This window comes from Callithrix jacchus, chromosome 1, assembly GCF_049354715.1.
Source record: "Callithrix jacchus isolate 240 chromosome 1, calJac240_pri, whole genome shotgun sequence".
In the NCBI taxonomy this organism is placed as follows: domain Eukaryota; kingdom Metazoa; phylum Chordata; class Mammalia; order Primates; family Cebidae; genus Callithrix; species Callithrix jacchus.
The window spans coordinates 66924601-66937485 of record NC_133502.1 but is presented as its reverse complement, the minus strand read 5'-3'; the positions used below and the strand labels follow the sequence as shown (position 1 = coordinate 66937485).

Sequence of the window (12885 nt, the reverse complement as noted above, 5' to 3'; positions counted from 1 at the left end):
ATACTTCATCATCAACACTCTGGGTGTCCACTCAGAGACCCAATCGAAAAGTCAGCAACTACGCAGACGACCAGCGGACAAATCCACAAAGATGGGAAGAAACCAGCGCAAAAAGGAGGAAAACACCTGAAACCAGAACACCTCGCCTCCTAGAAAGGACCAAAACTCCTCACCAGCAAGGGAACAAAGCTGGACGGAGAATGACTGTGACGAAATGACGGAATTAGACTTCAGAAGATGGATAATGAGAAACTTTTGTGAGCTAAAAGATCATGTATTAAATCAATGCAAAGAAACTAAGAACCTTGAAAAAAGATTTGAAAAAAGATTCGAGGAAATGATAACAAGAATGGATACCTTAGAGAGGAATATGAATGAATTAAAGGAGCTGAAAAACACAATACGAGAACTTCGTGAAGCAAACACAAGTTTCAATAGCCGAATGGACCAAGCAGAAGAAAGAATATCTGAAGTCGAAGACCAACTCAATGAAATAAAACAAGAAACCAAGATCAGAGAAAAAAGCGCAAAAAGGAATGAACAAAGTCTCCAAGAAATGTGGGACTATGTGAAAAGACCTAACCTACGTTTGATAGGTGTACCAGAAGGGGACGAAGAGAATGAATCCAAGCTGGAAAATACTCTTCAGGACATCATCCAGGAAAATTTCCCCCACCTAGCAAGACAGGCCAACACTCAATTGCAGGAAATACAGAGAACACCACAAAGATATTCCGCAAGAAGAGCAACCGCAAGGCACATAATCGTCAGATTCAACAGGGTTGAAATAAAGGAGAGAATACTAAGGGCAGCCAGAGAGAAAGGTCGGGTCACCCACAAAGGGAAGCCCATCAGACTCACAGCAGATCTCTCGGCAGAAACACTACAAGCCAGAAGAGAGTGGGGGCCAATATTCAACATCCTTAAAGAAAAGAACTTTCAACCCAGAATTTCATATCCAGCCAAACTGAGCTTCAGAAGTGAAGGAAAAATAAAATCCTTTGCGAACAAGCAAGTACTCAGAGATTTTGTCACCACCAGGCCTGCTTTACAAGAGCTCCTAAAAGAGGCACTGCACATAGAAAGGATCAACCAGTACAAGCCATTCCAAAATCACACTGAATGCTAAAGAGCTTCAACATAATGAAGAATCTACAACAACTAACAGGCAAAACAGCCACTTAACATCAAAATGGCAGTATCAAATTCGCACATAACAATATTAACCCTAAATGTAAATGGACTAAATGCACCAATCAAAAGACACAGACTGGCAAATTGGATAAAAATCCAAAACCCATCAGTGTGCTGTATCCAGGAAACCCATCTCACATGCAAGGATACACAAAGGCTCAAAATAAAGGGATGGAGGAAGATTTACCAAGCTAATGGAAAGCAAAAAAAAGCAGGAGTTGCAATTCTCATCTCTGATAAAATAGACTTTAAAGCAACAAAGATCAAAAGAGACAAAGAAGGCCATTACATAATGGTAAAAGGATCGATACAACAAGAAGAGCTAACGATCCTAAACATATATGGACCCAATGCAGGAGCACCCAGATACATAAGGCAAGTTCTTAATGACTTACAAAAGGACTTAGACTTCCACACAATAATAGTGGGAGACTTTAACACTCCACTGTCAATACTAGAAAGATCAACCAGACAGAAAATCAACAGGGATATCCAGGGCTTGAACTCAGACCTGGAGCAAGCAAACCTGATAGACATTTACAGAACTCTCCACCCCAAATCCACAGAATACACATTCTTCTCAGCACCACATCACACCTACTCTAAAATTGACCACATAATTGGAAGTAAAGCACTGCTCAACAAATGCAAAACAACTGAAATCATAACAAACAGCCTCTCAGACCATAGTGCAATCAAGTTAGAACTGAGAATTCAGAAACCCACCCAGAACTGCACAGCTTCATGGAAACTGAACAACTGGCTCTTGAATGTTGACTGGGTAAACAACGAAATGAAGGCAGAAATAAAGAAGTTCTTCGAAACCAATGAGAATGAACACACAACGTGCCAGAACCTCTGGGACACATTTAAAGCAGACTCTAGAGGAAAGTATATAGCAATAAGTGCCCATATGAGGAGAATGGAGAGATCCAAAATTGACACCCTATCGTCAAAATTGAAAGAGCTAGAGGAGCAAGATCAAAAAAACTCAAAACCCAGCAGAAGACAAGAAATAACTAAGATCAGAGCTGAGCTGAAGGAGATTGAGACACGAAAAATCCTTCAAAAAATCAATAAATCCAAGAGCTGGTTTTTTTAACAGATCAACAAAATAGACAGACCACTAGCCAGATTGATTAAAAAGAAAAGAGAGAACAACCAAATAGATGCAATAAAAAATGATAAAGGGGAAATCACCACAGATTCCACAGAAATTCAAACCATCATCAGAGAATATTATGAACAACTCTATGCACATAAACTAGTAAACCTGGAAGAAATGGATAAATTCCTGGACTCCTGTGTCCTCCCAAGCCTAAACCAGGAGGAAGCTGAAACTATGAATAGACCAATAACAAGGTCTGAAGTTGAGGCAGGAATTAAGAGCCTACCACACAAAAAAAGCCCAGGTCCAGACGGGTTCACAGCCGAATTCTACCAGACACACAAGGAGGAGCTGGTACCATTCCTTCTAAAACTATTTCAAACAATCCAAAAAGAGGGAATCCTTCCCAAATCATTTTATGAGACCAACATCATCCTGATACCAAAACTCGGCAGAGACCCAACGAGAAAAGAAAACTTCAGGCCAATATCCATGATGAACATAGATGCAAAAATCTTCAATAAAATATTGGCAAGTCGATTGCAACAGCAAATCAAAAAACTTATTCATCATGATCAAGTAGGATTCATCCCAGGGATGCAAGGCTGGTTCAACATACGCAAGTCTATCAACGTAATTCACCAGATAAACAGAACCAAAAACAAAAACCACATGATTATCTCAATTGACGCAGAGAAGGCATTTGGCAAAATTCAACAGCCTTTTATGCTAAAAACCCTCAATAAACTCGGTATCGATGGAACGTATCTCAAAGTAATAAAAGCTATTTATGACAAACCAACAGCCAATATCATACTGAATGGGCAAAAACTGGAAGCATTCCCTTTAAAATCTGGCACTAGACAAGGATGCCCTCTCTCACCACTCCTATTCAATATAGTACTGGAAGTTCTAGCCAGAGCAATCAGGCAAGAAAAAGAAATAAAGGGTATTCAAATAGGAAAGGTGGAAGCCAAATTGTCTCTATTTGCAGACGACATGATAGTATACCTAGAAGACCCCATCGCCTCAGCCCAAAAACTCCTGAAACTGATAAACAACTTCAGCAAAGTCTCAGGATATAAAATCAATGTGCAAAAATCACAAGCATTCGTCTACACCAATAACAGACTTAAAGAAAGCCAAATCAAGAACGAACTGCCATTCACAATTGCTACAAAAAAAATAAAATACCTTGGAATACAACTCACAAGGAACGTAAGAGACCTCTTCAAGGAGAACTACAAACCACTGCTCAACGAAATCAGAGAGGACACAAACAGATGGAGAAGCATTCCATGTTCATGGTTAGGAAGAATTAATATCGTGAAAATGGCTATACTGCCCAAAGTAATTTACAGAATCAACGCTATCCCCATCAAGCTACCATCGACTTTCTTCACAGAACTGGAAAAAACCACCATGAACTTCATATGGAACCAAAAGAGAGCCCGCATAGCCAAGTCAATTCTAAGCAAAAAGAACACAGCGGGGGGCATCACACTACCGGATTTCAAACTATACTACAAGGCTACAGTAATCAAAACAGCATGGTACTGGTACCAAAACAGAGATATAGACCAATGGAACAAAACAGAGGCACCGGAGGCAACACAACATACATACAACTATACAATCTTTGATAAACCTGACAAAAACAAGCAATGGGGAAAGGATTCCATGTTTAACAAATGGTGTTGGGAAAACTGGCTAGCCATGTGCAGAAAGCAGAAACTGGACCCCTTCCTGACACCTTACACTAAAATTAACTCCAGATGGATTAAAGACTTAAACATAAGATCTGGCACCATAAAAACCCTAGAAGGAAATCTAGGCAAAACTATCCCGGACATAGGAGTAGGCAAGGACTTCATGAACAAAACACCAAGAGCATTGGCAACAAAAGCCAAAATAGACAAATGGGACCTAATGAAACTCCACAGCTTCTGCATGGCAAAAGCAACAGTCACTAGAGCAGATCGGCAACCAACAGAATGGGAACAAATTTTCGCGGTCTACCCATCTGACAAAGGGCTGATATCCAGAATTTACAAAGAACTCAAACAGATTTACAGGAAAAAAACAAACAAGCCCATTCAACAGTGGGCAAAGGATATGAACAGATACTTTACGAAAGAAGACATATATGAGGCCAACAATCATATGAAAAAATGCTCATCGTCACTGGTCATCAGAGAGATGCAAATCAAAACCACATTGAGGTACCATCTCACGCCAGTTAGAATGGCGATCATTAAAAAATCTGGAGACAACAGATGCTGGAGAGGATGTGGAGAAAAAGGAACACTTTTACACTGTTGGTGGGAGTGTAAATTAGTTCAACCATTGTGGAAGACAGTGTGGCGATTCCTCAAGGCCTTAGAAATAGAAATTCCATTTGACCCAGCAATCCCATTACTGGGTATATATCCAAAAGACTTTAAATCGTTCTACTATAAGGACACATGTACACGAATGTTCATTGCAGCACTGTTTACAATAGCAAAGACCTGGAATCAACCCAAATGCCCATTGATAATAGACTGGATTGGAAAAATGTGGCACATATACACCATGGAATATTATGCAGCAATCAGAAATGATGAGTTTGTGTCGTTTGTAGGGACATTGATGAATCTGGAGAACGTCATCCTCAGCAAACTGACACAAGAACAGAAAATGAAACACCGCATATTCTCACTCATAGGTGGGTGATGAAAAATGAGAACACATGGACACAGAAAGGGGAGTACTAAACACTGGGGTCTATTGGGGGGAAAGGGGGAGGGCCAGTGGGAGGGGGAGGTGGGGAGGGATAGCCTGGGGAGAAATGCCAAATATGGGTGAAGGGGAGAAGAAAAGTAAAGCACACTGCCATGAGTGTACCTACGCAACTGTCTTTCATGTTCTGCTCATGTACCCCAAAACCTATAATCCAATAAAAAATTAAAAAAAATAAATAAATAAAGCATTAATAGATTATTTCTGGGTGGATGGTGTTAGTTTTCACACTGATGCTTGTTTCTTTTATATATATATATATAAACTACAAATATACTGACATATTCCAAGATCAGAGCAAAAACAAAATAACTAAAAATATAGCTTTAAAATAAAACATATTTGTAAGCAGTATACTCTTAAATTCTAACTTGTTAACTGACATTGGATTATCTAGAAGCAGATGCTACTGTATTTTTTTGTTGATTTGTTTGCTGTGGTGACTGGATACAGTCATGTACAACAGGAAGCATACTGTACATTGAATAATTTGATAGAAAATGAGGTTTGAGGTAAGTTTTGATGAGTATACTGGTAATCAGTTGTACCTTTAATATCCTGTGTCTACGTATATTTTCACTGGGCCAAGTGTAAAATGACATAAGAAGCCACCAGAATGGAGTTTGTAAAGGGTGACTTGTCAGACTAAGGACAATATGAGGTCAAACTTCCCAGTGAAAATTACCTTAGTATTCAGTGAATTGAAACAAATTGGAACAGATTGCTGGAGCAGAAACTTTAATCTTACAGCAGCTGTTGATACCTGTAGAAGCAGCAGTTGAATGAAAAAAATCAGAATGCAACCAACAGTAAGTAAAGTGGGTTTTAGAAGTGGCTTTACTAGATAAGTAAGTTTATGATTTAATACTTCAATGAAATTTTATAATTTATACTTAAATCGTGTGTATTTATGGGTCAAGGAGGGAGATCATGTTACTGTTTTTTAATATAAGTGCTGTTAGAGATAGGAGCTACAGATTTACCAGTTGTAGGGTGAACTTAAAACTATTAACCTTTTACCGTAGAATAATTGTATTAAATCAATAGTTATAGATTAATTTTTAGAAAATACTGTGATTTAAATGAAAAAAAAATCATAAAAACCACTTTGTAGTTAAAACTATTAGGATACTAATACTTTAAGTATGTAAATTATTTATAAATGAAGTTATTTATAATATCAGTTATAGCTTACATTTACTGCTAAAATAATTATATTTTAGCATATTACCATGAAGTTAAAATTTGTGGAGTCTTTAATATGCTGTGTTTTTTTTTAGTATATTTAGAGTTTTTATAATTTGAATATAGAATTTCAGAGTTTATGAATCTATTAAGAACGATTAGTCCAGCTGCATTCTTTGTGAAATTATAAATGTGGAAATTTTTAGAAGCTGTATTACGAATGAAGCTATTGCAGACTGCTGTAAGACACCTGAAAGAAACATAACTCTTTTACAGACACTAATTATCATTCACCTTTAAAGAATGCTATTTTATTTAATTTGTTAATATGGTTGAAATTACTATTTCATATAGGTACACACACTTGTCATTTGGGTAATTTGTTGCAGAGTTCAAAATAACTATTTGTTATCCATATAACTTTCATCACAAAACTTCGGAAATTTAGAATTACTTTAGTAACTTATTTTGACTTGATCCTATTACGTTGTAAGATACTATCATTGTTTTAATTCTAAATTGCAATATAAAAACTTGTTTTTGCGTATTAATGAGCATAATGAATTGCTTTTGATATAGCAATGCAGTTTATATAAGAACACTTATTCTTCTGTGAAGAGGACTATCAGCATTTCAGATAAAACTTTTACTTTATTAAGATAAGGCAGAACTTTTATTAAAAAGATAAATTTATTTTCAAATGCAGGCAGTTTATACTGGAAGCATTACATGTTAAAGGTGTACATGTTATTGCTCAAATATAAGCTGTGTGAACAGTGAATTCATATTTTAAACTCAAACTTAAGTCCTAAAATGAAAAAAGTAAATGAGTGTGAAAGTGCTTTGTTAGCAATAAATAAAACACTATTTTAAGCTGGTGATACTGTAATTATCCACTTGGGTAATCTTGATACGCTGGACTTATTTTGAGTATCAGTTTTTAAAGAATAGTAAAACGGTTAAAAAACATGCAAATCCAAATGACACCTGAAACTTGGAATTGATGCTGATATTCTAATTACTGTAAAGTCCTTGTATTTTTTTTTTTAATTTTGAGTGGAAAATATTTTAAGTCTAACTTTTTAATAGAACTGGCTTTAGAAAGATAGATTTAATTGTTGACAACTGACACATGTATATATGTTCAATAAGATACGTGGCACACGTGCAGATAATAACACTTCTTAGTAGGATTAGTAAGAATGAAAAACAGATCTACTTATAAGCCATTCTGCAATAAATGACAACAGAAATCTTTAGTTGCATATTTACATACTGTATATGCATTTATGCAGACATTGTCTATAAATGTGTATGTATGGGATAATACCTCATTATAATATTTTAAGAGTCTCCTGTATGTCACGCAGTATGCTGACATACAGAATATACAGAATTTTCCTTTTTAGAAAAGACACTAAAGTTCACAATTAAGTTAAAAGCTGCATACCTATTAAAAGTTATAGAGTAGAATTTGAATATAGAATAGTCTGACTCAAAATTCATTTATCTTTTCTATCAAAATGACTTTGTTACTATTTTCTATAGAAACAATTATGAAGACAAATGAGCCTAAACAGGAAAAAGCTTTCTAATTACTACATATTATATACCCTGTATTCTGCTTAGTATTGTATTGCTGTAACTATCTCCCTTACTGATTCATCCTTGTATCCCCACCTCCTCAAAGAGTGCCTAACATATAGTAGTTGCCCATTCATTGTTTGCTAAATAAATGAATTAAATGGGCGATTGGTTGACTGTTCTCAATTGTTTGTCTATATGCTGGTATCAAGCATATATTCTTACTTAGATTTAGTTATTATTCATCATGGAACTAAAATCCAAATTCAAATTTATTAGTTTGATAATTTTCTTATCTTTTATTTGCAAATCTTAATCTTTGTCTCTGTAGCTGAAATACGTTTTATCAGCCAGTCAGTCTACAGATTGACAAGATCTAGCCAAGTATAGATAAAGCTTAATTCAAAGTTTATGTGATCAAGTTAATTTAATCGCACTTTAATATATAAATAGACATATTTATAAATTGATAGCTTCAAATGAAATAAACTTCCTAGCCTAATTCCTCAGGAAACTCAGATAATTAATTCAGATTTAGACATAGTGAGATGGAGGCACCTGCAGTTTAGCAAGGTGAATAAATTCAGAAAACATTTGAAAATGGAATTTTAAAGCTTGGGGCATCCCAAGATACATTGTCTAATATAGTAGCCATTAACAACATGTGGCTATTTCAACTATTAGAGTTAAATAAAATTACAGATTCAGTTTCTCATCCTTACTAGTCACTTTTCAAATGCTCAATAGCCACATACTACTAGAGGCTATTATATCAGACAGCCCAAATACTTTAGAACATTTCTGTCATCACAGAAAGTGAAGCTGAAGAAAAAGATTTAGGAGTCTTTGGAGATGGACAGTAGTTAATTCAGCAAACATCTATTCAACTTATGTTTTTGTGAATGTACCACTGTAGTCTCTGTAACTATAAAAATAGATTGAGGTCTAAATATACCACTCTAGTCTCTGTAACTGTAAAAATAGATTGAAGTCTTATGAAAGACTTGTGTTATAGTGGAGGTGACATCATGTAAGCAACTAAATACAATTTAGTGCTAAATGTAATAATAGAAGGATGTACAGAGTACTTTGAACCTTAGAATGGGAATAATCTAACTTTGCTTTAGGATGTCAGAATTTTGAAGGATGAGTAAAATTTTCTGAAGAAGAGATTCTATGTTAACAGTCATAGTGGTTGAGAAGCCCTGTTTAGGAAAATATTAGCAGAAATCCAGTCCTAACTAATTGTTATGCTGGAGAATATTAAGTCAGTCACAGACCAGAAAATGAAGGTGAAGCAGTTGACCTTTAGAACACTAGATTGAAAGGAGTAGAACAGATGGATATCTGGAAAGCTAAAGGATCAGTTTGGGAAGATATGAAAAGTAAGGAGCATGCAGATCCTGGACTAGTTCAAGAGAAATCTCATAAACATTGTGTTCCAAGTATATTCTCTTTCATGTGTGTCTACTTGGCTAGGCTAGAGGCAAGTCCTTAAATTGAAAGATCTATATTGATAAAAAAATAATAATACTAAGGGCTACTCATATAGCACTTACAATAACAACTAACATGTGCATAGATAGTGCTTACTATATGCCAGTTACTGTCATATGCATTACTGTAATGTTAACTCATTTAATCATCACAACAACCCCATGAGTGCTGAAGTAATTTGAAGGCCTTCAACCATGGATTGGAGGAATGAATGGTTTGGCTTGGCTAACCATTGCTAAATGTGTGTTATTCCCCACCCCCCACCCCCAGACGGAGTTTCGCTCCTGTTAACCAGGCTGGAGTGCAATGGCGCTTTCTCGGCTCACTGCAACCTCCGCCTCCTGGGTTCAGGCAATTCTCCTGCTTCAGCCTCCTGAGTAGCTGGGATTACAGGCACGCGCCACCATGCCCAGCTAATTTTTTGTATTTTTAGTAGAGACGGGGTTTCACCATGTTGACCAAGATGGTCTCGATCTCTTGACCTCGTGATCCACCCGCCTCGGCCTCCCAAAGTGCTGGGATTACAGGTGTGAGCCACCGTGCCCAGCCAACGTGTGTTATTAACCGTCATTCAAGGATGCAGGTGCAGAGGATTTTCTCCTTTATTATTACTATCAACTACCAGCAAACATAAAGGAGCAGCTGGATAAGGAGGAGGTAAAAGGATTAGGCATTCCAAATGTTTATGTGCTTTCTGTAACTTGGGGATTGTTATGGGCAGAATTGTCATGTTTTCCCCCCACCAACCCAAAACTGATGTAAGTAGTCCTCATAGGATCTTTTAAAAGTTAAAATGAGGTCCTTTGTGAGACGGGAGAGTTCCCTGGTCTGCCCCTTACAGGACATGCAATGGGGTGTGCCTGTCTGTTCAGCCACTGAGAGCTCAAACCCCTTAGGGGAGGAGGGGGAGCACCCAGATGGGCAGGTGCAGGAGCCAGGGCAAGCACGTTGGGCTGTGGTCCCATGGTAATGGGACCTGGGTGGGTGCCTATGACTCCCAAAGCCCAAGTGTGCATGCTTTGGTGTGCTCTTTTAGCTTGGCCGTCCACAGATGGCTTAAGTACCTTCTTGGCACCCAGGTTCTTGTGTGAAGTCCGGGAAGAATGAGGACTTGAAGACTGAATGTGGGGATTTTATTGAGTGGTGGAGGTTGCTCTCAGCAGGATGGATGGGAAGCTGGAAGGGGGACAGAATGGGAAGAGTATCTTTTCCTAGAGTTTGGCCATCCAGCGGCCAATCTCTTCTTTGATTGTCCCCAGCTGAACTCTTGGTGTTCAGGGGCTCCCTCTCTTCTCTCCTTCTCTGCCACACCATTCAGCCTTTTGCCTGCTCATCTACTGGAGGCTGGGGTTTGGGGGTTTGTATGGGTACAGGATAGGGAGTGTGGTGGGTCAAAAGACAACTTTTTGGCCATGAAAACAGAAATCCTGTTCTCACTTAGGGCCACAGGGATTCAGGCTAGAGGGTGGGGCCTTCTCCAGGAAACTGCCCTCTCCTACCTAGTATCTCCCTGTCTCCTGTTCATGTCATTTTCCCCCTGTAAAGAAAGGGTGAGCCCTAATCCAATATGACTGGTTTCCTTATAAGAACAGGAAATTAGGACATAGACACATATAGAAGGAAGACCATGGGAAGACACAGAGAGAAGATGCTATCTACAAATCAAGGAGAAAGACCACAGAAGAAACCAATCTTGCCAACACCTTGATCTGAGACTTTTAGCCTTCAAAATTGGGAGAAAATAAATTTCTGTGGTTCTTTTTTATGGCAACCCTAGCAAATTAATATGGTAGCCAAGATAATTTATTTGTAAATATTGGAAACATGAATATTCTGGGTTGACTTTTTTTTTTTTCCCACTGTATCTACTAAACCCTTTACCAAGTTTCAGAAATAGAGATGTGAGGTCTTCACTTCGTTGTCCTCAGGCCTAACAACGTTTGTGAAGAATGCAAGCCATGTTTGTTTTGGGATGAGGAGAGAAAGTTAACTTTTATCTGTAAAACTGATGATATTTATATATATTTTTCTTTAATTTGTTTTCTGTAATTTGGTTTTATGGATTTTTTGGGGGCAAAAGTATAGGCAAACAAGAAGTTACGGGGAAAATACACTCTTCACCCCCCAGAGAGGGACCTAAATACATATACATATTTTGAAAAAGTCCCAGGATGATTCTAAGACATAATTTCTTCCCTCTGGTGCACATCTTCTCATCTGATAGATTTTGATGGTGCTGTGGGTCAAATGTAAGATTGTTATTTTTCTTATTCTCTTTTATATGTAAGAAACTTAGACTGGCAGAAACTAAGTAAAATTGAATTAGGGGACCAAGAAATGATATATTACCATTGGAATGTAAAAGAATATTTTTCAAAGTTAGATAGTGAGGTATAATTTATACATAGGTGTAATCTTTTGTATAATACCAATCTTTTGAATAATACCAATGATTATCTGTTTGTTTTTTTAAAAATCTGGATTGGACTAAATGATATCTTAGACCTCACTTAGCTCTAACTTTTCCCAAGCTGTATGCTCTGTTTGTTTAGAGGTTTCTATCAGCTTACTGATCTCTGGTATCCATACCCCCTTGTCCTTCCTCACTCCAGAGACATGTTTTTTGAAACTTAGTTTTCTCCCCCAAGTAAGTAATTTTATATATGAACCTCTTAAATCTTACCTATCCTCTTCTGTAACTTCTCCAAGCCATTGTTTCTCTTTTATTAAGAACTGTAGTAAGCATTAAATTTTAGTCATATTTTTTATATTTTTGTAGTCTTCACTAACATATATACTGGGCATATTTATAACTTTAATCAGTGACATTTTTATTATCATACTCTTTCTGTTATTTATTTATTTTTGAGATGGAGTTTCACTCTTTCTGCTGAGGCTGGGGTGTAATGGTTCAATCTCGGCTCACTGTAACCTCCACCTCCTGGGTTCAAGCAATTCTCCTGCCTTAGCCTCATATGTAGCTGGGTGTATGCTACCATGCCTGGCTAATTTTATATTTTTAGTAGAGATGGGGTTTCATCATGTTGGCCAGGCTGCTCTTAAACTTTTGACCTCAGGTGATCTGCCTGCCTCGGCCTCCAAAAATGCTGGGATTACAGGTGTGAGCCACCATGCCTGGCTCTGTTATTTTTTAATGTAACAGTGTTGCATACATGTTTTCATTTATCATCATAGCATACTTGTAAGAAAAACTTAAAATTAAGTCTACATGGTATGGCATTATTTACAGTCATGACAAATTCTTATCTTCCCTTTGGTGGTAGCTGCCCTGCCAGAAAATGTTTTAAGCATATGTTTATCTGTTATTCAAGAAGTAATATAAATATTAGTAGTACTGAATAACTAAATTCAGGATACACTAAAAATGCTCACTGATTCTGCATATCTCTGTTCAAGATGCTTAAAGTTGGACTTTTGGCATATATTCAGCCAATAACTATTATCAATTGCCTAATTACTCATTATTGACACTAATAACCCAGATATTAGAAGTTCCCACCATTTGCACTGTGAAT

The 12885-nt window shown here is 37.1% G+C and overlaps 1 protein-coding gene across 5 annotated transcripts in view; it reads left to right on the top strand.

Annotated features, from left to right (window-relative positions):
• The window catches only part of FNDC3A (fibronectin type III domain containing 3A), a 212131-nt gene that overhangs the window by 60186 nt on the left and 139060 nt on the right, over window positions 1-12885 (top strand). For 2 of the 5 annotated variants that reach the window (XM_035297901.3, XM_035297898.3), the window contains exon 3: window positions 5834-5892. The exons of the other annotated variants lie outside the window; for them this stretch is intronic. In XM_035297901.3, the coding sequence (XP_035153792.1) occupies window positions 5866-5892 (27 nt within the window). In that variant the 5' untranslated portion in view covers window positions 5834-5865. The remainder of the gene's footprint in view (window positions 1-5833; window positions 5893-12885) is intronic. 5 annotated transcript variants of the gene reach the window in all.